Source organism: Halichoerus grypus, chromosome 9 (assembly GCF_964656455.1).
Source record: "Halichoerus grypus chromosome 9, mHalGry1.hap1.1, whole genome shotgun sequence".
NCBI lineage: Eukaryota > Metazoa > Chordata > Mammalia > Carnivora > Phocidae > Halichoerus > Halichoerus grypus.
Genome location: NC_135720.1, coordinates 7577904 through 7602176, shown reverse-complemented (window position 1 = coordinate 7602176; position 24273 = coordinate 7577904). Strand labels below are relative to the sequence as shown.

The following is a 24273-nucleotide window of genomic DNA, read 5'->3' as shown; positions in this document are numbered from 1 at the left end:
GTTATATTGTCTTTTACTGGCTATCAGCTTCAGAGCCAACACATTATCTGAGACCGAGGTCCGTCACTCTCATTCACGGGTTCCTGTACAGAAGGGGGTGCAACCAGACGCGCTAGAGGTGAGCCCTGGGTTGGGGGCCCCGCAGGATGGAGGATCTCCTTGCTGAGAAGCCCGAGGGGCTAACGGAAAGGCTACCGCAGATGCTGGAGGCCCCTTTAGAGTCTCTTACGGTCCGCTGGCAGAGGAGGTCGGGGGAGAGTAGAGAAGCCTTGTTACTACGTGCTGGAGGCCGTTGACCTTTAAACCAGGACGCGCCAGTGTGAGGTCAGTGTTAAGTGCGGCTGAATGACGTCTTGACAAGGAAGCATCTTTTTCAGAATGTCAGCGTTTCAGCAGTTTTCTAAAATAGCCCAAGGTATATGTCATTGATGGTGTTCTTTAGCTTCTTTTCGCTATTAAATTTTTAAAAGATTGACCTTAGAGCTTCCTGAACTCTTTTGAGAAGCTTACAGACTCCCTCCTGACCCCTAGCAGCTGCCTCTGGGCGAGGAATCTCTCAGGCACGACGCACTCACCTTCCCTCCAGGGCACTAGATGCTCTCCAAGAAGTTAAGGGATATGTAGACACTGAGAATTTTGTTAAGGTCTCAGTCCTTTCAAACAGCTTTTCGGGGTGCGATTCACACAGTCTCGGACGTGTCCGTTCAGTGATCGTCAGTGTAGTTGTGCAGCTGTCCTTCCCAGTCCGCCTGAGAACATCCTGCTGGAAGGAAGCCCCGTGTCCATCTGCAGTCAGTCCCCACCCCTGCCCCTGGCCTTGGGCGACCCCTGACCACCTCTGTCTCTCTAGATTCGCCTATTCTGCACATTTCATTTAAGTAGAATTTCACTGTATGTGGTCTTTGCTATCTGGCGTCTTTCACTTGGCATGGTATTTCTGAGGTCTGTCCACGTTGTAGCACACATTGGGACTTTATTCCTTTGTACATATGTGTTCCTTGCTACGTACTTTATTCCTTTGTACTGCTGAACGCTCCAGTGTGCAGAGATGCCACACATTTTATTTCTTCATCTCCTGGTTCCATTTTTTGTTTATGATGCATCATGCTGTTCTGAACATTCATAAGCAAGTCTTTGTGTGGCCAGGTGTTTTCGTCTCTCTTGGGAGTGGGACTTCTGGGTCATGTGGCAAATCCATGTTCAATATTTTAAGAACCTGCCAAATGGTTTCCAGTGGCTGCACTGTCCTGCATTCCCAGCAGCGCCATGTGAGGGTTCTCGCCTGTCCACAGTCTCCCCTGGGACTTGTCCCTTTTTTTTGATGATGGCCACTCTACGTGAGATGGTAGCTCACTGTGGTTTTGATCTGCATTTCGCTCATGATGGTGAGCATTGTTTCTTGTGTGTGTTGGCCATTTATTTCTCTTTGGTGAGATGTCTGTTCAAGTCTGTTGCCCATCTTTTAATTGGGTTGTTTGTCTTCTTATTGAATTATAAGAGATTTTTATACATTTTGGATACAAGTCCTTTACCAGGGATATGATCTAGTTTTTTTCTCTCAGTCTGTGTCTTGTCTTTTTTCACTTTCTTAAGGGTGTCTTTTGAAGCACAAAAGTTTTTAATTTTGAAGTCTTGCTTATTAACTTGTTCTTTATTGCATATGCTCTTTAGATCATATCTAAGAAAACATTACCTGACCCAAGGTCATGAGGATTCACATTTACGTTTTCTTCGAAGAGTTTTATAGTTTCAGCTCTTACATTTAGATTGATCTATTCATTTATTTTTAGTTAATTTTTGTGTATGAGATCGATAGGGTTCACTGTGCACTTGAAGGAATTCATTCCCTAACTCCAACTGTGGACAGTTTTGTATAAACTTTAAAAGTCCGAGCCACCCTGTACTAGTTCATCAACTTTGTCAATATTCTCCACTGCTTTCCTTCCTCCTCATTTGCAAACATACAGATGGAATGGCATCCTGAAACTCCATTGGTGACTTCTGCTAATTCCCTGAAACCTCTGGGAACCATCTGGCTAAAGACTACAAACTTTAAGAAAGAGTGCAATTTGTGTCATTTAATTCATTTTTCAAATTCAAGGGGATTATTATTTAGCAATCCTAACTTTGTATTTATACTGCTTCTTCCCTTAAAATTCAACAGAACAGAAATGCCAGAAATTTCAAAAATATCTAGTTCCTTCAACATGTAAATCAAGACTGTGCTTTTGTTTGAAAAAAAAAGTGGTAAAGGTAAAAATCATATGAGTCTTAGTCAGTGGAACGCTTTACTCACACAGCCCTAGGAAATTTTTCTAGATACTGAAAAGATCTAAAGGTGCTTAATAAATGCTTTTCAGACAATTCAGAACCTTAATATTAAAACAGGACAAGGCTGCAGGGGCTGAGGACTGACTCGTTTGGAACTGCTTATCCTTTCCTGGAGAAAAGCTTTGCTTTTTTCACTGCTAACTCTGAAACTTCAACATACTGACTGTGTATAACATTCTGGATTTTATTTTGGCCTAATTGCACTTAAGAAAGGTTCTTATTTTTACTTTAGGAAAGGGCATCAAGAGAGGATAGGGCCATTTCAGTTACTGAAGCGCCTGAGTCGGTGCTCCGTTCACTTCGTCGGCCTCCCCTGAGCGCCTGGGGACTCGGTACCCGGAGGGGCCCTGAGCCCAGCCCTGCCCCGCCGAGGTGCCGCTCTGAGAAGGAGACCTACGCTAACTATTTAGAAGTTTCTCATACTCTGTTTCTGACACATTACCTGTCCGTGACAAAGGCTGCGAGGGGGATAGAATGTCATGGGTCAAGAGAAGCAGGGATATGTGCTTGGTCCTCTACTGTCCCCTCAAGTCTGCAGGACCGTTGTGTTAGGACAGACAGCCTTGAAACATCTGAAGTGGTTGGTTTTCGTTCACATTTGTGGAAACTCTGGAAATACTCAAACCCCAAGGCGGGGTGGCAGGAGTGCGTTAGAGATTGGGATACTCGTTCGTTCCTGGTTGATGGGTCAGGCGCTGTGCTGCTTGGGGCGCTCAGTACTGACCGAGCCTTCCCCTGGGCTCCTTTCGGAGGGCGGAGGGGCTGGCCCTGAAAAGGGACTTGCCCTCTTGTCTAGCATGTTGATCAAGGAAGTAAGTTGAGCCTCATTCATCCTGGCAAAAAAAAAATTTTAAAAAAAAATTGTTTTAAAATGTTTTTTGATTAAATCTCTGAAGATGCTTTTAGGAAATGCAGCCAGTCGTGTACGTGCACAGCTGCCGTGTCTTTCTGTGGGTGGGGAAGAACCCAACACGAGGGGCTTCGGCGGCTGGCCTGGCAGCCCTGAGTGATTGCTCGGCAAAGGCAGCAGATGACCTTGAGTCTTGACCCTGGGGGGGGGGAGGGGGCAGTGGCTGCTGCATAGGCCAGTGTGTCGACCCGAAGTCATTTTTCTTAAGAGCCTTCCCATTTCACAAATGCAGCAGCTACAGCCTGTCTCCTAGGGGGCCGAGAGGAAGGACACCCTTGTGGCACGGCGCTGAGCCCACAGGGAGAGCCAGCGTTCGCCCCCAAACCTGGAAGTCCTTTCCCAGCCGAGGCAGTCCCCGTGTCTCATCATTCCAACAGGAGACTTCAGAACCGTTTTTGTTTGGAGGAAGAGCATTTATGAGAACAAGAGGCAGCTATATGAGCAGCCCGCCGGCCAGAGCCTCATCCTTGCCGCCCCTCATTCTCCGCAAGCAGAGCGTGAGCACCGGTTCGGTTAAGGCTGTAAGACACGCTTGTGGAAGGAGGGGAACACTGGCCACCCAACGGGAGGGCCTGCGGGACCCGAGGCCCCGGAACCCGGGACTCACCCTGCCGGTGTCCTGGGCCCCCCGGTCCCTGTGGTCTTTTCAACACAGGCAGCAGCTCACGCGGCCCTGACATTCCTCCTGTGGTCGCTCCGGAAACTGGCGGGCCCCGGGTATTTGTTCTTCTCACTTGAGCCTAGCAAATACGTGGATGGTCTGAGCAGTGCTTTGGGGCAAGCTGGATGAAACCTTGTGTCGAGCAGGGAACAGGTACCCTGCAGAATTTTCCCTTTTGTCCATATTTAGGAGTAAGTCCTAAAGCCTCAGCAAAGCCGAATCTGTCTTGCATGGGGGCCAGCCGGACCACTGTTCGGCTCCATCAGGAGAGAACCCAGAAGCTGCCAGGGCCCCTTTTGGTGACTGTCACGTCATCCCTTCCTACATCACCCTTCCTGGCTGATTATCGTTGGATTTTACATCTAAATCACTGTCGTTCAGATCCACTTACAGGCATATTAGAAAAAGATTAATGTGTGTAATTTTTAAACACCAGTAGCTACTTGTACAAGGTTTTGCATGCATTTATTTAGAGAATACAGCAGTCAAGAGACAACTCCAGGGGTGCCTGGGTGGCTCAGTCGTTAAGCGTCTGCCTTCGGCTCAGGTCATGATCCCAGGGTCCTGGGATCGAGCCCTGCATCGAGCTCCCTGCTCGGCGGGGAGCCTGCTTCTCCCTCTCCCATTCCCCCTGCTTGTGTTCCCTCTCTTGCTATGTATCTCTCTGTCAAATAAATAAATAAAATCTTTAAAAAAAAAAAAAAGCGATAACTCCCAGTACTACTATGTGATCACAGGAGAAAGGTTGTGTTCTCTCGGGAAAAAAAGGAAACAAGGTGAGAGACTAACTCAGAGTGCGTTAGTTCGTCCTCCACGGTAGCTCCTGTCCACTCATCAGTCACCGAGTCGGTCCGCTTGCCCAGGTGCAAGCTGCGCTTTGGATGGCTGGTGTTTTTAGTAAAGAAAGTCACTCTGGGGGCTTGGTTTCCTACAAGTGCATCAGACTCCCTGCCTCAAAGCTTTAGGGAAGTCTGGGAAGTGGCCGTCGCTCTCCAGAGTGCAGGAAAATGATTTTTCTCTTCTACGTCGGATCTCCGAGCTGGCTCTGAGCAGGGCTGACCCAAGCTACCATGAGATGAAAGTGTTAGGACACGAACCTCTTTGCCCGTGACGCACCTCCAGGGACTAGCACTCACTACAGGGGGCTTAACCTCCATGGGGCTTTAATTCTGTAAGAAATCTATATTCTGGGAGGCTTAGGGGGTCCAGCGCTGGGTCTCTCCAGGGCACCGTGCTCATCTCTGCCATTACGGGAACAGGGGCAGAAGGGAGACCAGCTGCCCACGTCTCCTAACAAACTGCTTCTTCGTGGGAGGGCCAGACAGCTGAAAAGATGGCAGGATGTGTCCCCAGACTACCACATTCTCTTGCGACCTAGGCAGTTGTGAGGAGCGCTGAGGAGTTCTTTTCCCAGGGGAGTATTTTGCCTGCCTTCCTCCGACCTGGACCCACAGTGCTGGTGAGCAGCCTGCCTTTGCTCGTGTGTTAGGTTCTAGGGCCAAGGCTGGGTATATGTTATTAGCGCTCGATCACTATATTCATGGGGGGAGTGACATATTTTTGGACACCTCAGGGTTGTTCCTGAGCATTTTGCGAAGTCGCAGCAGGGAGGCAGCTTTCTACTCTCTCATCCCTTCTGTGTTTAGTGCTTCAGGATTCGTAAAGCGTCTTCACATACACGGCCTCGTTTTACCCTTGAAACAACCCAGGAGGCAGGTATGATCGCCCTCATTTTACAAATGGGGAAACTGGGACTCATGAGGTAGGATGGCTCACCCAAGGGCTTACCACGAGTGAGCTGCAGAGTGCCGGGGCGGTGGGGCGGGGGGCACGCAGCTGCGGCCAGGACCGACCCCCCTGACTGCCTTGCTCGGCTCCGCTGTGGAGCGAGGAGTCCCCGGTGCAGAGCAGCCCCCGCATCCAGGCGCAGGCGGACATCCGGGCACCGGGTACAGGTGCCTGAGCTGCGCCCAGGGCCTGCGGTGGCCATCCCCGCGCTCCTGCCCGCGCATCTCTGTCCTTTCTGCTCTGGGGGAAGACTGTGTTTGAAACCCACCTGTGGCCTGCCGCAGGGTGAGCGAATGCATGGGCTCATCACCCCTGCTCCCAGGGATGCTTGCAGATGTCAGCTCAGCCTCTGGCCTCACCGAAACTCCCTTCCCACAGCTAAGCCAGAATCTGTTTCTCTGTTCGCTTCTGCAGTTCTCGTCAATGAGACGTTATTATCCCTTCAGCAGAGAGAGCTTCTCTCGGGTGTTCTCCGAACTCCCTGGCTTACCTAGTTCCGTCGTGCTTGGGAAACCCTTGGTGAGTAAATGAGCAAACCTCTAAAAACGTGATTCTGAATAGTTTATGCCCAACTTTTGGATGGAACAGTTTGTCCCTTCTTCTGTGAGCATAGCGACGAAGAACTCTGTCCCAGCAGCGTGTAGCTGTGCACAGGGAGAAAGCCTTCTGCTTACCTCCTGTGCCCCTAAGTCCCCACCAGTGTGAGTGCCATCAGTGCCTTGGCCTGAGAGGACAGCGTGTCCCGTAGCTAAATGTTTTCCGCCACAGATATTCCTGCTTGTCTTTCATGTTGTGCGTGTGGCCCCTGTGGACTGGCACAGTTTGCAGAGGTCCAGCATGTGGCCCTTACTCCAAAGAAGGCCTCGCGTGTCAAGGAGCAGCCCTCTTTCGTGGTGTGAGAGTCTGGGCTCCCGGAAGAAAAGTGGATGCCCAGGGGGTCCTCATACGCCGGTGTTTACTCCAGTCTGACCCTGCTCAGAGGAGTACCTTGGCTCCTGCACGAGCCTGTATGGGTTTGGGGGACCCAGGTTCTACCTGCTACTGAGATGAGCAGTGCACATAGTCATTTCTCAAATGGCTGCAAGATGCCTGCCCTTTGTTCTTCCATTCTGGTTCTTCAGGGAGTTGCCCACCTCTTCAAGGCGTGGGCCAGGGAGGCTCCATTGCCAGCAGATTGGGAAAACCAAAGCTGCCTTAAGGGCCTCTCACTACGTCCGACAGACGTGCTCGGCTCGTCCCCCAGCACCTGCCGTATCCCTTCACCGCCCCCCAGGTTCCTGCACCTGTGTCTGTGGCCAGGGGGCCCCATCCAGCACCCCGCCCCCGTGTCCTGAGTCCACCCCGCTCCCTCCGGGCAGTGCTGCTGGGTCACTGCCTTCCAGAACCCCAGAACAACGGCAGAGGGCGGAACGGGAGGATGGAGCAGTCTGTGGAAACACATAGCACAGGGAGCCAAACAGTTTAATTGTTTTTTTGGAGGCATAATTTAGTCATCTTACCTAAAGCGCCTTTCACTCTTTCACAATCCAGTACAGAAAACTCAGCACCAAAGAATGAAGGGGAACCCTCTGTTCCCCATCCCTGCCCTCCCCCTGTGCCTCAGATCCCCTCTGAATGATGACAAAATAAGGCTCACACTCAACCGCACATCATTCTGACTTATATGTATCCTTTCCCTTACACGCACACACATACACACACTCACACACACTCACACTCACACAAAAAGAAAATCAAAACCCACTTAAGCATTATGGGGAGAAAAAAGATTTAAGAACATCTTCCTCCCCATCTGGCACGGAGACCAAACTGCCTTCCCAGCAGGGGCTCACCCCGCTTCGTCCCCGGGTCCCACTAAGGACGGCTGGCAGCGTCCACCAGTCCCCAAGGGCCCCTCCGGGCGCTCCTGTGTCTGGGGTCAGTCGCTCCGTTTCTGCTTGCTGTCGATGTTGCCGTAGGCAGAGCCCTTGTCGATTTCTGTCACACCGATCATCCATCGAACTCCCATAGAAGCTGCAGAAATGGGAAGTGCAGGGAGTTAGGAGCCCCCGGGGGCTCTGCCGGGGAGAACGCGGAGAGGCCGGCTGGCGGCAGACCTCAAGCAGCAGCTGCGATCTCGCCGGCTAACTTGGGGCCCAGGGCATAATCCCGCTGGAGTTCTCCTGGAGCATGGGCGTCAGACTAAGTGACATTAAAACAAACAGAGCGAGGCTGTTCTGCTGGTGGGTTTTAATCCTTCAGCCCTTCGAGGTTGCTAAGCCACACTCCACCGTACACGAGGCTTACAGAATTCCCCTGCTTGTTCTACTGGCCCCCAAGGCAAAGAGGATGCTTTTGCAAATGCAGGGCAGGAACTTAATAAAACACCCTTCAGCGAAGCTGGATAACCTACCAGGAACCTGGAGAGTGCAAGAGCCCAAATGTCTATGTAGTGTCCAGCTCTGCTCTTGGGGTAAGAGAGCTGTGAACGGGGAAAAGCCCCTGGCTCCCAGCGGGATGGGCCCAAACAGAGACCAGGAGGGACCCTCATGAGAGCCCGGCAGAGCCACCAGGAAGCTGGACAACAGGGCCGAGGTCACACGCTGCAGTCGAAGCTGCTGTCTCGGACACGGCAGACTCGGTGAGCTCCTTCAGGGCAGGGAGCACGTCTGAGTCCCCTGAGGAGCCCAGCACCAAGCACATAATACACATTTCAGAGTGGATAAATGGCTGATAACTGAAATCTCCGTGTGCACAAGCACTGTGGTCTGCGAACCGTCCCTCAGACACACGTGGAGCTGACGGGCGAGCGCAGCCCAGCCCGATGAGGACCGGGTGTCCCTGGGCCAGTTACAAACGGGCAGTTCGAGGAGGGCCTGTCCCAATACTAGAGCCACCATGCGGCGGCGGTGATGACACTGGAGAACCAAGGGGTGCGAAAGACATCGACTCCATTGCTCAGAGGCCTGGGAAGGGGAACGAGACCCAAATACCGACATCCCGGGCAGAGTGTGGTGAGGCTCACAGCTGATGAGGCACCGCTCTGTGGGCTCAGGGCAGTCAGCTCCTCCGAGCTCCCGGAGACCCCGTCCCCTGGGAAGGGTGTCCGGCCCCCGTTTTGGCATGCACTGCACACCTTCATCACCAAGGAGCCCCACTGAAGGCGGATAGGCTCAGTCTGCTCCCCTCCCTCCGGGGACCCCGACAGCCGCAGCTCCTGGCACCTGGCCAGCACATAGCAGCCCTGGGGGGGGGTCCTCTGGCCTGTGTTGGGGGAGTTAAATTATTAGAAACGGGTTTCCTCCTGCACCCTCTTTTTTCTACACAGGGCAGGTATTATTTTAATTTTAAGCATTAAAATATATTTTTCATTTTAAAAAAGATGACAGTAGGATCTATTTCAGGAATAGCAGCCAATTTGCCTATTGCAAACAGTCTAGAATTGGTTGGCTTGATCCAAAAGAAGGAGCTAGGTTTTGTGTTGTGAGGTGTGTAGGTGGCCACAATTTACTAGGTGAAAACTGCACTAGGGACAGTCCATCTGTGTGAATGTATTTATGCATATATGTCTGAGTCCAGAAGAGGGTGCACCAAACTGTCAATGATGATTCATCTCTGGGGCGTAAGCGCAAAGGGGAATTCTGTCCTGAGGCCCTTCCAGTTTATGCACTTCTGTGTGTTGGAGTCTTCTGAGCATTCAGTCAGCACCTGTGTCTTTTGCTGGAATGACTGAGCTACGTCCATTTGAACCAAGCACACAGATCACTGCATGCTTTGACTCCGTGCCGTGTCCTCTTGGTCTCGGGAAGGCAGGGCACACTCTGCCCGCACTTTCCAGAGTCGCAAAGGAGGACGCTTCCTCCTCAGACTCCAGGGAAGGGTACATTCCAGAGGGGCTGGCCGTGAAATGGGGCTGCCCCTCCCAGGGAATCCTACCAAGCTCCCCCCGCCCCGGCTGCCTCACTTCAAAGACCGGCGGCAGTGTGCAGGGAACCCTGGGGCTATGAAGAGACCGAAGTAGTCGAAACTCCTGGTCAATGAAGTCAGCGTGGATTAATGCAAGGCTGCTCCCAGACCTTTCTATTCGATGCCGGGCAAGTGGCAACCGCCTTCTAGAAGCACTCGCACTTCCCCAGAGGGGCCGGGACCTGCTCTGAACGGCCAGGAGCCTTTGCCCAATGCTGCTGGGCCCCGGAGGAAGGAATGATGGGAGTGAGCAGAGCTGAGCCCCAGGGGGAGCAACCACAGGTGAATTCCTCCAGGCCCGGGATTCTGGGTGTGTTTGACCGTGAGGCCTGCAAGCTAGTTTTCCCTGTCCGTCTGCAGGCTCTGCTTCCTGTTCCTAGACGCTGCGACATGCGTCACGACTGTACCCGCCCTTCTGCCTCCCCGTCCCCCCGTCAGATGCTCCTCACGGCAGCATGGCTGGCAGGGCTCTTGCTCTCTGCTTACCCACAAAGAAGACGAGGGCGAAGCTGGCCAGGGTTAGGGAAGACCCGCTGCTGATCATGTTGATGAGGAAGCGGAAGAAAGGGTAGAGCAGTAGGGAGGCCCAGAACAACCAGTTGATGAGTGTCCAGGGCCGCCGGGGGGGCACCATGGCTGTCTCTGGGAAGGTGCCCGTCCTGTAGTACTCCTCCTGGAAGGCATCCTGGGGACAGAGAGGCCACCCTGAGGCGCTCTGCTCGTGCACGACACCGCGCTCGTGCAGGCCCTTCCCGGGGCACCGGGGGCTGCTGTGAGCTCAGCAGAACCGGGGGGGGGGGCGCAGCACCACCCCAGCGGCATCTTGCAGGCGCCTGAGGGGTCTTCCCAGTACTGAATTTGGCGTCCCCTTCCCACAGTGACACAGAGGCGGGACGTCACAGCTCTGCCTCTAGCCCAGGCGTAGGAGCTCGAGCTTTGGTGCCAGGCCAGCCCGGGTCCATCCTGGTCGGCTCCTCGGTACTTAGCTGCCTCTGGTCGGGTGGCCGGCCTCTGCGGCCCAGCTTCTGGTCGGCAAGAGGGGCAGTACTGCCTGCCCCCCAGAACAGGCCAGTGGAGAACGAACTAGACCCCAAACCTGCCCTCAGTGAACGCCCGCAGAACAGACTAGAAGCACCCTGAGCCTCGGGCAGAGCCATGAGCTCGCCCTCTTGCACCTAACCCACGACAGCACGGCACTGCCCAGCAGCCCTGTGAAGTGACTGTCGAGACAGCCGGGTGGTCAGCAGGCCCCTGACCTGACAGGTTGGAGCAGCTTCTCTCATCGGTGCCCGACCTGAGATTAAATACAGGAGGCCCCCCTTGTCTGCAGACACCCCGGCTTCTGGACCACCAGCGGCTGCTGCTGACTGAGACCGTGGTGGATGAGGGGACCGCCTGTCCCTGAGTGTGTGTGTGTGTGTCACCGAGGAGCCTGCAGGGGTCTCGGTCGGGCACGGGGCGCACCAGGGAGCCCCGAGGCCGGGCCTGCGCAGCGAGCACCCTCCAGCGGCTCCCGGGAGACCCCAGGTGCTGCTTGGTGGCCATGGGAGTGAGTGACACCACGGGGCCGGGCGACAGGCAACAGGGCCAGAGAGACCCGCACCAGGATAGCAGCACCGTCCCTGGGCACCGTGTGGCATGGGGGCCGGCGACTGGCAGCCACGGGGACTTTGCCCGCTTCTAAATATCAGCAACAAACTAAAATATCCTGAAAGCATCCTGGGGGCTGACAGCGTGCACGCTGAACAAAACCCATCTCTGGGTCACGGGGGGCCCTCGTCAGAGCCTGGTGGTGTTCCAGTTGTCCAAAGAGTGGAGTTTCCTGGAAAACGAGCTTCCACCTACCTGGAACTTACACCCGAGGTGCCGAACTTCTCCCTTTAACAGCCTGAGAGAGCAATCTCTAAAAGAGACCATACTTCTCTTTTTTCCCCAGTCAGGATGTACTGAGTAATATGCTTTTGTCACCACGGAGGGTCGTTATTAAAATGCGTCCCCAGAGCCTGTGGCTGAAGCAGACAACCTCTGGGGAAGCGACAGTGACCTGTCCAATGCCCAGAGCGAGGGCCCCTCACTTTGCCAAGGCTTGCCATGAACCTGGGTGATTCTTCTCATCCCAGGGTGCAATTACAGGAGCCCAAGAACTCGGTAAGGGGGGTGCTCCGGGCTGAATGCTTGTGTCCCCCCGGAATCTCCATGTGGAAGCCTAAGCCCTGGTGTGCTGGGCTCGGGACACCCTCAGGCTCCTGATCTGGCCCCCGAGCCCGTGAGATTTACAGGCCACCCGGTCTCTGGCCCTTTGACATAGAAGCCTGACGGGACTGAGACGGGAGGGCGTACTTCCGGGCCTTTAAAAAACAGCTTTATTGAGGTGTCATTTACATACCATCAAACTCCCCCATTTTAAAAACGGGTCTTTTTTTTTTAAATTCTTTTGCTTAAGAGTTTTGATAGGTACCCGTCTACTGTGATGTTTCTTCAGGGAACCTGTCTGCTTTTCCCATCTCGGGCCAGAAAGACACTCGCTAAAGCCAAAAGTTATTTGTGCCTCCAGCAAGAGGAAAAAGCACCCCCTTTCCTAGGGGTCCGAACTCATTCACTCCAGAGTTTTCTTTTTCTCTGTTTTGCTTAGAAAACTGAATCTCTCCCCAAGACCCCTCACTGCCCCCCAGGGACTGGTGCCGTAGCCCTTGCTGGCCTTCCAGGGGCGTCACTGTGGCTCTGTCACCTGCAGGGTGGGACAGGGAGCGCTTGGCCGGGGCCCGATGTCCGCTCCAGCAGCAGGACGTTCCTGGCCCCTCCCGGCCATGTCACGTCCTTTGCAATCAAGTCTGCCCCACGGGGAGATGGCCGGGGTTAATGATGCTTCCATTTTTTGTTGCCATCTGTTAGCATTGCTTGGCGTAGGTAAGTTGGAATTGGGGAACGTATTTAGTGAAAGGGGAGTTTGTTTCCAGAAAGAAATCTCAACCCCGAAGTCTAAAGGGGGAGATGCTCCCAACAAAGGACAAACCCCTGAGTGCTCAGAGTCTGCAGCACATAACCGAAGCCCCGAGACGCGGCACCAAAGGCCAGGCCGTCCTCAAAGAGCTGGACCGGCTGGCTCCGCAAAATAAAATGTCTGCTAAGTCCCTGGGGGAGAAAGGAGGGAGGGAGGGGAAGAGGGAAGAGCAGAGAAAGAAAGAGAGCGACAGGAAGTCAGAGCTGGCTCCTCTGTCAGCGGCCGGGGCAGGAGGGACCCTTCAGAGGACAGCGCTCCGTGTGCAGGCAGACCTCAGGCTGGAGCGTGTTGTGTGCAAAGGACTGCACCCCGGGGCCCAGCCGGAGATCCTGCCGCCACTCCAAGGAGCAATGCCCTCGGGGTCCATGCAGAAGCCATCGCCAGCGTGGAAAACCCTTCGTTCTTGTGCTTGAAGCATTCCCTGCTGGCTTCTGCACCCCACACAGAGCAGCTCCCAACCGCGGCCCCCGTGGACCCTCCACACCCACAGGACAGCTCGGACGCCGCTTCCTTCACCCGCTTTTCAGCATGCACCATTAATGGCTAATTCCTCATCCCTTCGGCAGACTTCAGACTGCCAGCCAGGGGAGTAAGGAAGTAACAAGTCGGAAATGAAAAGTCAGAATTGGTTCAAACCATATCATGGGGTAACCATGATGGCTCAGGGGAAAAGCGATTTGGGCACTGCCGTTGTCCCCAAAGAGATCACGCGAGGTCATGGGTGGTTTCCCGAAGCCCCCACCCTGCAGCCAGCAGCGGTCCTGGATGCTGACAGGTCATCAGCGTTGTGCCTTTTCTAAACGCTAAATCTGTTCCACTTAAAGGATGGCCCCGTTTTCAGAGATGATGCCCTTCCTACTTGAGAGTATTAAAATGGCAGTGGTGGATAGTGGATTTCTTTTTATGTTCCTGCCTGAACAGAATGAAACATTGCCACGTCCCTGTTTGGCCGCCCAGCACCCCCTCCCACACTTTGCAGACACTTCACTTGTCCGTGAAAGCAAAGCCAGAGAATTGCTGCCCTGAAGTCCAAAGCTCAACGTCAGCAGAGTTGTCTTTCAACACCATACATCTGAAAGGTGACACTTAACACAGAACCCCACTTTGGCAAGTGTGGTGGGGCACCGGGATTTCTGGTACACTAAGTCCCAGGCCCATCGAGGCTCCTGAGGGGACAGGGCTGCCACAGAAACGACAGGATGCTGGGGTTCCTCCCCGTCTGTTCACAGTTCCTCTTGGAGGCACCGCTGACCCCTCCTGCTCACTGCTCAGGTGGCCTCTCCGGGGAAAAGGCCAGCCCCAGGTCTGCTCATAGACATGGCCCGGAGGGAGATGGGAGCTGGGCATGTCATTCTCCGGACCTCAGTTTCTTTGCACCAGATGATCGTTTTGAGAACCCCTTCCAAACTGAACCCTATCATTTTAATGCGTACGTAGTTTAGAGAAAAGCCTCTGGAGAGACCTCATCAGGAAGGAGAGGTGGCTCTTCGCTGAACGCCCAAGTGGTTCGGGTCACACAATGGCCACCAGTCTCCCGCCTCAACACAGCAGAGAACGGGCCCATGGAGAAAAACCTCCTTTGCTTTGGTGGGTTTGAGGCCCGCGTTTGTTAGATTTGTTTGTGTGGTTCTTTACGAAAGCATTCCTTTCCGAGGCCTTAGCGCATTTTTCTTCTCGCCAATAGTGACGTGTTGTATACCGCCCAGATGATTAAACCAGAAAACAGCACAAGGAAAAATGCCGCCCCATGCGTGAAACCAGAGGAAAAGAATATATATGGTTTGCGTGTTTCTGTCAGGCCCGGGCCTGCAGCAGCACAGAACCTTCCTAACTGGGGACCCGGTTTAAAAGCAACCACAGTACGTTTCCAAGCGTGGGCCCACAGGCCACGTGTCTGAGGCCGCCTCTTAGAAATACGCATTTCTAGGCCCCCCGGACCTACGGGGTGAATCTCCGAGGCTGAGGGGGCTGCACGGTCCCCGCTCTGTGACAGGGCCCTGTGTGCTGTTTGGAAGAGGGGACTGGATGCCTATCCCTATACCCGTCCAGAAATGACCCCAAAATGGCAAGTTCTGCAAAAGTGACTTTTTGGGAACACAGGAGTGACCTCTTGCTGCGAGAGTATCAGGATCTTGATCCCCAAACAGCATATTTGTAAGAAGTCTCTACTTAATCTGATGGTGGTAATCTGGGGGTCTTTGGGGCCAAAACACATTCTCAAAGGAAGGATTAGAATGCTTATCCAACTGGAGCGGACAGCCCATAAAGTTCCGCGTGATTATCTTCCCTAGGGGAGTGGGGAGAAAAAGACAGCACGTGCCAACTGGTCTGTATTTATGGAATTCAGCACCAGGAAGTCAGTATCCTACTCTGTGTACTCGATTCTAGGCTGGTTTGGCCTTAAAATGCATGATGAATCAGAAATAAGTCTCTATGGGCAGCGAGACTTGGTCAAAAAAATGCCTTCCTCACTAGGTGGGCGCTAACCTTTTCTCTTTCATAAGATCAAGCAGTTAGGGCCCTAAGAATGCGACTCCCTCTGCCCCCTGCACGTGTCTGAGGAGAGAACCCAATGAAAGGTAAGGCCCTGCTCAAAGGAAAGAAGGTGTGTGCGCGGCGGAGGGGCCTGGGGGGCTGCTGAAGAACTAGAGCACAGCCAGGAGGTGGGGGGCACGGGGCCAGAGCAAACCCAGCAGAGGCGGAGTCTTGCAAGCCTCCATCTTGCCTGTGCTCGCGGTTTTGAGACCCTACAGGCAGCCACATTGTAGGTCCGAGGCCATCGGGATCATCCGCATCGCTGAAAGAACACTCTACCCCACAAGAACCAGAGGCTACTTTTGCTAAGTAGACACGGGCTGTTGGGGGCCATCACTTTTCTGTCCACTACACCCATCATCCTTCCCATGAAGCCCCCTTAAAACCCATCTTGCTATATTCTTTCCCCCCCGCCAAGTAGAGCATCAGCCCCAGCGTGGCTGCTAACTGGGGTGCCGCCACTATCGGATCCCAGGGCCCCCACAGTGCACCCACAGCTGCACCTCAAAACGGGTCCTGGGATCCCGCACGGCCACCCCGCCGCACTGACCTTCTCCTGGTAGAGTTTGTGGAGCCAGGCTGAACACTCGTCCTCCTCTTCGGGGACTTCTTCTAGAGGAATCCGCCTGCAAAGCAGAGAGCAGCTGGTAGGGAGGCGGCCAGCGCCGGTGCCCCGACCATGGTTCGTAACGATGCTGGACATCCCCAGGCTTCACTGAGGGAGCCTGGGTCTTGTGGGTGTGCGGACGGCAATTCAATTGACAGGCAGAAATTCATACCCATATTGGGGAGATCCGGGCCCAGATGCAGCGCTGGTCCCTGAAGGAAGGGCCTGCTCTGGCAGGTTCGGGGACTCAGGTGGTGTCAGCCGAGGACTCCTGCCTCTCCCTATCCTCCCTCCCGACCTCATGGAGAGGCTCCAAACACCTGGGGTTTGCCCCTCCGAGAGAGGGCAGTTTGCCCCATTTGCCACCTGTTATAATCCGACATACACAGAGTCTACACATAGCAGATACCATGCTGGTGCTTCTCCCCGCCGGGTAATGACTTCATACAGTGGTGAATGAAGGGTCTCCCGTCCAATGACCTCTTTGGCCTCTTGGACAGTGCGGAGGCTGATGTGCTGCAAGGGTCTGGACAAATAGAAGGCCGTGTATCTTGGGGAACATGGAGAAAGCAGGGGACCCGGTCAGGCCCCGTGGCCCTTTGCTCACCAGAAGTGGATGAGGTTCGAGGGTGGCTCTGGGGCCACCTGCCAACAGCCCCCCTGAGCAAGGGGGGGTTCAGTCGACCACATTTCCTGTTACCCTATTGCAGATCTAGTTCTGTCTGTCTGCAGGTTACTGGCTTTTGTGACCTCCAGGCATATTTATTCACCCTGATGTTGTGCACGGGAAATTCTGCGTCCCCCATGACAGCCATGGGGGGCTTCACGTCCCTCTCTGGCTCAGGACTACCTTAGTCATAAGGTACATTTTTAGGACGTATCCATCACACTGTAGCCTGTTAAGAGAACGTGGGATTCCATCTTAGAGGCTGTATTGTACGGGGCTGTTTTCACACGATGAAAAATCACCCCGTAAACTCCTCCACGTCCTCCCACGAATACCGACTCCTTCGCTCTTTCTGGCTCACTCTGGTTTGGAAACCAGATGTCTTACTGTGTTTCTTGGAAAAGGATAGGGAGCCTGCATACTGTTTATTTGGATAGTAGGCGTTTACGGCCCTTTCGCTCTTTTCAAGAACTTCCTTGACATTCCTGCCCTTGCTGTTTTAATACTTTGCATTGAGGTAAAGCATGAGAAAGCCCGTTCCCTTCTGAGGGGGTACCTGCGCCGTGAGGACAAGTGTGTGGAGCGGCACAGTCTTGCCCTCAGGCCGGGAGAGCACCAGCTTCCGTGGGCGCACGTGGTATGGTTTCGGCTGTTTACACCTCATTCCTACATGTGCTCCAGAGAAGCAGTTACCTGAGAGGCGGCCTAGTGGGTACGATGATCTCGAATAGTGCTCCAGCTTTCCCCAAATACCTGGGGCCCAGCTGGCCCCTGAGTGGGGCTCCTGCCAGGTGTCGATAGAGCTCAGGGGGCAAAGCCTCCTTTACACCTGGGAGAAGGCCTCCCTCCGGAAGGTTGGTTTTCCTGCCCTCATCTGCCTTCAACTGCGGAATAAGGTAGACTGTCCGCTGTGGCATTAGGAAACAGGAATAATTAGGATGCTTCTTTCCTATTTGTAAGGGGGAGCCAAAGTCCTCTGCAGCTAGGAAGCTATTTAATTCAGGCTGTCAGTCCATCAAAACATCTCTCCTGGAAGGTCTGAGCCCTTCTTGCAGCCTTGTGGTGACGATCAGCCACTGAATTTACATCGTCCTGTGTTGTCATACTTCAGTATCTGTAAGGTCTTTTTAAAAAGTAATCAGAATGTTCTAGAACACTTGGCTGGTTCTCCAAGAGCGGGCACGTCGGATCATCTTGGTTAGCCTTCTGGGAAGACAACCTAGTGTGAAGGAAACCAGCGCCATCCCTTAGCCCTGTTGTGCTGGGTTTTATGTGTGAGTCCCAGCTGGGTTTTACTGTCTGCAGTATCTCTCAGTTGTTTCCCGTTCATCTCGATGACATTGCAGGAGACCAGGATGAGCCCCGTTCTGTAAGCTGATCCAGCGGGCCAAGAGAACGGGTTTGTCTAATACCTTGTGAAATCTTTTCAATAAAATCATAATAGCTTGGGATATAACACATAAGTAAGATACTGCTAAAATGTTCTCCATTTGTTTCTAGACCTCCCTATAAGTTTTACGTGTTCTTATCTGTATATATCTGTATGTAGCAAACACATCCTCCAAGAAAAGGGGTCAGTAAAATAATCTCTTCATACTCAGTCTCAAAATGACTCTAAAATATTATCTTCCGTCTGTCCAACCTGAGCTCTATGATGAGTATGAGTTGGTCAGAGAGAATCAGAAAGTAGAGGCTTCCCTGATTATGGACATTAGCGCTGTGTGTCTTGAGTTCCTAATATAAACACAGACTGTGAAGTTCATTTCATTACAGAAGGCAGACAAAATACGAAACAGACTTCCCTGGAAAGAGGTCTGTAGGCCATTTGTGATTTAATTACTTTGATGGGCGCTCTCTGTTTTGGAAAGGAAATGGAACCAACTTACCTGACATATAAATCGGCATGATATTTCTTCCCATTTAGGACCCCCAACAGTGTTGGATTTTCATTATTTCTGAAATTGAGTGTACAGTCATATACAGCTGAAACTATAAAAAAATAAAACAAATACAAAGCAGTATATAGCGTGTGAACCCAAGTTTGTTTTGTAGATACACACATTGGAAAACAATGATGAAATTCGCTAACTGGTTATCTCAGGATGGTGGGATGACTGGGTTCTTCCTCATGCTTCTCTATACTGTCCAAATGCCCTACATTGAACACACATCACCTTTTGTAGCCAGAAGAGCACACTACAACTCAGTAACTGAGAACAGAGTGATTACTGGGGTCAGAACAGTTTAAAGCAATACTGCAGTGTCCCGTCTAGAAGTTCTGCAGCAATATCTAGACAGGTATCAGTCATTAGATCAGTCAGTCTAGAGCACATTCTCCAAGGATGCATCTGAGTTTATGGCAGTGTAACCATTTTACGAGTGTTTCTCCCCCTAGAGAAGTAAGATAGCTACAAAACTAGAATAAGATGCTGGAGACATCTTAAGGACTTGAACTAGAGTCCGTTGAAACGTGGCTAAGAAGCAAAGAACGTGTGATGTGAGTGCATCTGCCCAACAGTGAGCTGACCTGTCAGCAAGTTACGTCAGCATGGAGTGCTGGGGCCGCGGGGCCTGGCCCGAGCTCCATAACTGCTCAGTGGGTGGAGGGATGCAGAATGCATGAAGGACCGTGAGTGAGCAGAAATACAGCGTGCAGACAGGACAGCAGGACGGGACAGTAGAAAGAACACGAGTTCTGAAGTCGGCCTGGTGCCTGGGGGACCCTCTCTTGGACGTGCCACTCAGCCGCCCTGAGCCTAGTTCCCCTGGAGAAGGGGACCCACGATGCCTTCCTCATAGGCTTGTTGAGCTGGCCAAAGTCTGCACTTCCCACGGGGCCTGGCACGCTGTGACAATAGATCGTGAGCCCAGTACTTTATGGAGAGCTTGGCATATGTGCAGTTACTATGCATAAAGCGGGTGGATGACAGGAGGGTCCGACAGGAGGGTCCTCTCGGTCTAGTTGGGGATACGAAGAACCAAGATTCAAAAATCAGAAAACCACTGTCCATTTTCTTCCACCTGCTGCCTGGCCTCCAGGTGGGGTCTCCAGGAGGCGCCCTGGCAGCTCCTTAGTCTTAGCTGAGGAGAGGGGGGTCTCTCCTGCTGTCTCGCAGGAATGCCCGGGGGTAGCTCCCAACCCCCAGCAAGCTAGACCACTGGCCCTTCCTGTCCTGGGCCTGGAGGCTGGCTGTCTCCCTGGTGGGGGGCGGCGTCACTCTCCACGCACAGAGGGAGGCTGCTGGAGAACAAGCTCCATGTTGCATTTGGCAGGCATTATGGTAAGAGGCACTCAGGCTGTACGCGGTGTGGCAGGTGGGGTCCCAGGGTCTGGGAGCAAGAAGGGGTCACGGGCTCATGTAGTTCAGTGGGTTTCCAACCTCCTTCCTTCAGACTGGCTCTTACACAGCAGCCTGATGTATATACAACAGAAGTGGGGTTACTTTGGTCAATCAAGGACCGGGGGTGGGGGGCAGCCACAGGGGTTCCCCAGAGGACAGCCTAAAAACTAATGATTTGCACAATCCCCTCCTTTTCCAGAGGGGCAACCCCAAGAGAAGTGTCTTGAAGTGATAAAACGGCCCAATGAAATCCACCTGCCTGCAAAGCCCTTGAGAAGGAGGGGAGCCCGAGAGCCCCTGGCGCCCCCCTCGCCCCCCCAGGGGGCAGCCTGGGTGTGAGTGAGCCCCAGCCTCGGTGTATTAGCTGAGCCACTCAGAATAAGTTCCTTAAATTCTCTCTGAGCCCCAACTTCCTCATCTGTATATTGGAAGTAAAACAAAGTTTCCTTCCCTGGATCTGGCCCGCACACTCTGGCCATGCCAGGTGGGGCGAGCTTGCCCTGGGGGCGAATCCGAAGTGCCCGCGGAGGGCTGGCCCCTATTCCGGGCCGGGGGCCACAGCCTGCCCGCCGGGTGGCCTGCACTGCTGCACCGGCCCGCCAAGCTCAGCCACGGCCGGAACCCACGGAAACCCAGACCCAGAAGCGGGGCGCCCCCACCGGGGGCGAGGGTGAGGCGAGCAGGCTCAGCGGGCGGCTCCTCCCCGCGGCAACGTCTGACCGAATGGCAGTGCCAGGCCCCAGGCCGAGTCCTCGGCCTGTTTTCTCCTGGAACCGTCCTTGCAGCTCTCGCAAGTGTGGCGAGCTCATGCGCCCGGGGCCACACGGCCGGCATCGGGTCGGTCTCCCGGCTCGCTTGGACCCCGCTGGGCGGTGCAGGAGGCCAGCGGCTGCGGCCTGGGAGGCCGGAGGAGGGACGGGCGACAGGCCGGCGACCTCCGCCCGGGGTCGCTGGGGTCAGGCGGGCCAGGGGCCGCCGGGAGCTCCGTGACAGGCCGGTTCTATCTCTGGGGTGAATGCAGCGCAGACAGCTGGGGGCCGAGCAGAGGGAGCTCAGAGCCGCAAGGTACCGCGCGGAGGCGGGCTGCGGGGCTGCGGGGCTGCGGGGGACTAGCGGGGTGGCGTCGGGGCTGTGGAGGACTAGCGGGGTGGTGTCGGGGCTGCGGGGGACCAGCGGGGTGGTGTCGGGGCCGCGGGGGACCAGCGGGGTGGCGTCGGGGCCGCGGGGGACCAGCGGGGTGGCGTCGGGGCTGCGGAGGACTAGCGGGGTGGTGTCGGGGCAGGAGGCGACCTGGCTCAGCTGGGGGGGGGGTGGCAGGGGGTGGACGGCGGGCGGGGCCGCACGGCATGGCTGGGGGGTGCCTCGGGGCACCTGCGGGGTGGGGCCCCCCTGCGGGCGTGCTAGCCGGCGGGTTCACGGCCACGGGCTCGGGCGGGCCCAGAGGAGGCGGGTTTACACGCGTCCCCGCGTGCGGGCAGCGCCGCAGGAGACCCCTCGCCCGCCGCTCAGATCCCGTGGCTCACAAGAGGGAGAGGAGACCTGGGGGCGCGAAGACAGACGACCGTGTGCGGACAGAAGCTGGGTGACCAGCCGCCCAACTCCCGCCAGGGCGGCGTCTGGCCCCCGGGAGGGGGGGTGGGGGAGGTGGGGACACGGGTGCGACCTGGGACCTGCCCTGAGCCCAAGGCCCGCCGCCCTCCCGGCCTCCCCCGGGCTCCCCCGGGGCCTCGTGGGGCCAGAGGAAGGTGGGTGTTTGGGAGGAGGGCGGGCTGCCCGGGAGAACGAGAGCAAAGCTCGTGCTGCCAGACCCAAGTGCCGAGGATTTAAGATGAGACAGAGTCCTGACAAGAGACTGGAAACAAAAGCTGCTGCTTTCTGATTCTCACCCACGGGGACCCAGGGCTCAGGGCTCCAGACTCAGGGGGTCAGCGGGCACAGAGGGTAAGGTCACGGAGTTCATCAGCTGGAGGCAGCTGGGGCCAACCCATGGGCAAGAAATGCCAAACAAAGCAAAACGACGCCAAAACCCTGGGCTAACGAGGTGTGGGGTCAGGCTGAACCCGGGAGGACCCAGGGGAGGGAGGACCTAGGGAGTCCACAAGGTCACCACAGCCTTGCAGTTCCAGTGCTGAGCATTAGAGGGCAGTGTTTGCTCAGCGTGCGTGTGTGGGGAGTGCGCGTGCCTATGAGAGTGAGTGAGTGAGTGAGTGTGAGTGTGTGTGTGTGTAAGAGAGAGGGAGAGTGAGAGCGCCAGCAGGCAGCGGCCTGGATCCTAGCTAACCATCCTTTGTGCCCTGTTTGCCCTCCTAGCTACCAGCCACAATCAGCTGGGAGCGCTGCCAGGGGAGAGCTATTCAGATTGGGGCGCTGGGGTGAGGTCTCCTTGCTGCAGGGGGCAGGGGATCCCGGGCTCTTCCTTACCTACATTTCTCAAACTCCTCACGGTGATGGCAAAGCCTTTGGTGCGTGGCAGCAGGTGGTACTTGAGACTGGGCAGCCCCTTGGCTTGGGCCACCTGCATGCTGATCTGGTGCTTCTTCTCCGTGAACCGAGTGCCCTCACAGTGAATCAGGAACTGGAAAGAACAGCGCAATGGTCACACACAGCCCCCGGTCCACGTGCGGCCCTGGGTCACACCCATTCTGAGTCACACGCGCCGTCCCCCATATACCGCAGTCACATGCGGTCCCCCAGGAGCCCTTATGGCCAGAGCAGGGATGGCCCCTGGCAGCTACACCAGCCCCGGACCTCAGGGTGCAGCCCAGAGGCTGGCCTTCCCCTCTGCGCCCACAAGAGCTGTGGGGACAAAAGTTTACCATCTGAGGATAGTAGAGGAGTGAGCATATGTGTGCGTGAGTCTGTATGTGGGTGTGTGAGCATGAGAAGAGCATCTGAATGTGAGTGTGACAAGAACAGCCTGTGTGTGTGTGACAAGAGCATCCTGAGTGTGTGTGTGACAAGAGCATCCTGGTGTGTGTGACAAGAGCATCCTGGTGTGTGTGACAAGAGCATCTTGAGTATGTCTGTGACAAGAGCATCCTGAGTGTGTGTGTGACAAGAGCATCCTGTGTGTGTGTGTGACAAGAGCATCCTGAGTGTGTGTGTGACAAGAGCATCCTGGTGTGTGTGACAAGAGCATCCTGAGTGTGTGTGTGACAAGAGCATCCTGGTGTGTGTGACAAGAACATCTTGAGTGTGTCTGTGAGAAGAGCATCCTGAGTGTGTGTGTGACAAGAGCATCCTGGTGTGTGTGACAAGAGCATCTTGAGTATGTCTGTGACAAGAGCATCTTGAGTGTGTCTGTGAGAAGAGCATCCTGTGTGTGTGTGTGACAAGAGCATCCTGGTGTGTGTGACAAGAGCATCTTGAGTGTGTGTGTGACAAGAACATCCTGAGTGTGTGTGTGACAAGAGCATCCCCAATGTGTGTGAGCATGACAAGAGTATCTGCAGTATGAGTGTGACAAGAGCATCCTGCGTGTGTGTGTGACAAGAGTGCTCTGAGGATTTATTTCTGCACCCGTTAGTTCAAAGAGGAGGACCGGGTAGCGTGCGACAGTGGGGCCGGCCAGCGGGGCAGGTTGGCAGGACAGGCGTGAGGCGTGTCAGGCTGCTCACGTGGGGGTGCTTTGGGCTGGGGGCGTGGCTGCTCGGGGTCTGACGTACAAAATACTTCTCGGGGTAATCCCGGAGGCGCAGTAAGCTCTTTGAGACGGTCTTGCGGTCTTGTTCCCACTTGCGTGTGCAGAAGACCATCTCTGTGAAGTACCACATCCAGCCAATGATGGGGACGTAGGCCAGCTCCTTCTTGGCCAGGACTTTGGAGCCCTGAAACAGAGATGGGGGCCCAGGGTGATTTACGGAGACGTTACTAGAAAAAGAGGAGCGGACATGCTCTCCAAAGGCCTACGGGGACGGTTCCAGAGCACAATGAGGCAAGAAGCCGCTGACCCTGGAGCCTCCGCACTGGTCAACCAGAGGCCAAGTTGTGCTAACTCTGCGTGGCAGGGAGGGGGGGTCTTCGTGGGGGTGGGCAGGCATCTGGGCGGCGTCCGGAACAATGAGGGACGTTTAAGGGTCTCGGGGATGCTCAGGTCATTTTCCAAGCTGGTCAGGCAGTTGCAACACCAAACTCTTTCCGTAGATCTCACTCAGTCCTCAGCCAAACTTGGTTCTGCCCGCAGGGCAGACATTATTCTCCTTTCACAGACTAGGAAATGGGGTCTGGAGGGTTCCCTGGGTCGTAGGGCTGCACAGTGGGGGAGCCTGGAGTGGAGCTCGGGCCACCAGATCATGTTGGGGGCTCCCTGGCTCATCTCTAAGGCTGGCAGTGGGGCTGGACGCCTGCCTGAGAATGCCCGAGGCTGGCTCAAGACGCAGGGACCTGGCCCACAACAGGCTGGCCCCTGGGGCTGCTCGGCGTAGGCCCTTAGCCAGCTGGGCCAGGCTCCACGGCTTGCGCCGGCCTGGAGAAGACCAGGGATCGGG

At 54.9% G+C, this 24273-nt stretch overlaps 1 protein-coding gene across 8 annotated transcripts in view; it reads right to left on the bottom strand.

Moving 5' to 3' along the window:
- Nucleotides 1-7132: 7132 nt before the first annotated feature.
- Nucleotides 7133-24273, bottom strand: part of AGPAT4 (1-acylglycerol-3-phosphate O-acyltransferase 4) — a 120336-nt gene continuing 103195 nt past the window's right edge. For all 8 annotated transcript variants that reach the window (XM_036091554.2, XM_036091552.2, XM_036091556.2 and 5 more), the window contains 6 exons: nucleotides 23452-23613; nucleotides 22208-22361; nucleotides 18332-18434; nucleotides 15722-15797; nucleotides 10122-10320; nucleotides 7133-7703 (listed from right to left, as the gene is read on the bottom strand). In XM_036091554.2, coding sequence (XP_035947447.1) covers nucleotides 7609-7703; nucleotides 10122-10320; nucleotides 15722-15797; nucleotides 18332-18434; nucleotides 22208-22361; nucleotides 23452-23613 — 789 coding nt within the window. In that variant the 3' untranslated portion in view covers nucleotides 7133-7608. The remainder of the gene's footprint in view (nucleotides 7704-10121; nucleotides 10321-15721; nucleotides 15798-18331; nucleotides 18435-22207; nucleotides 22362-23451; nucleotides 23614-24273) is intronic.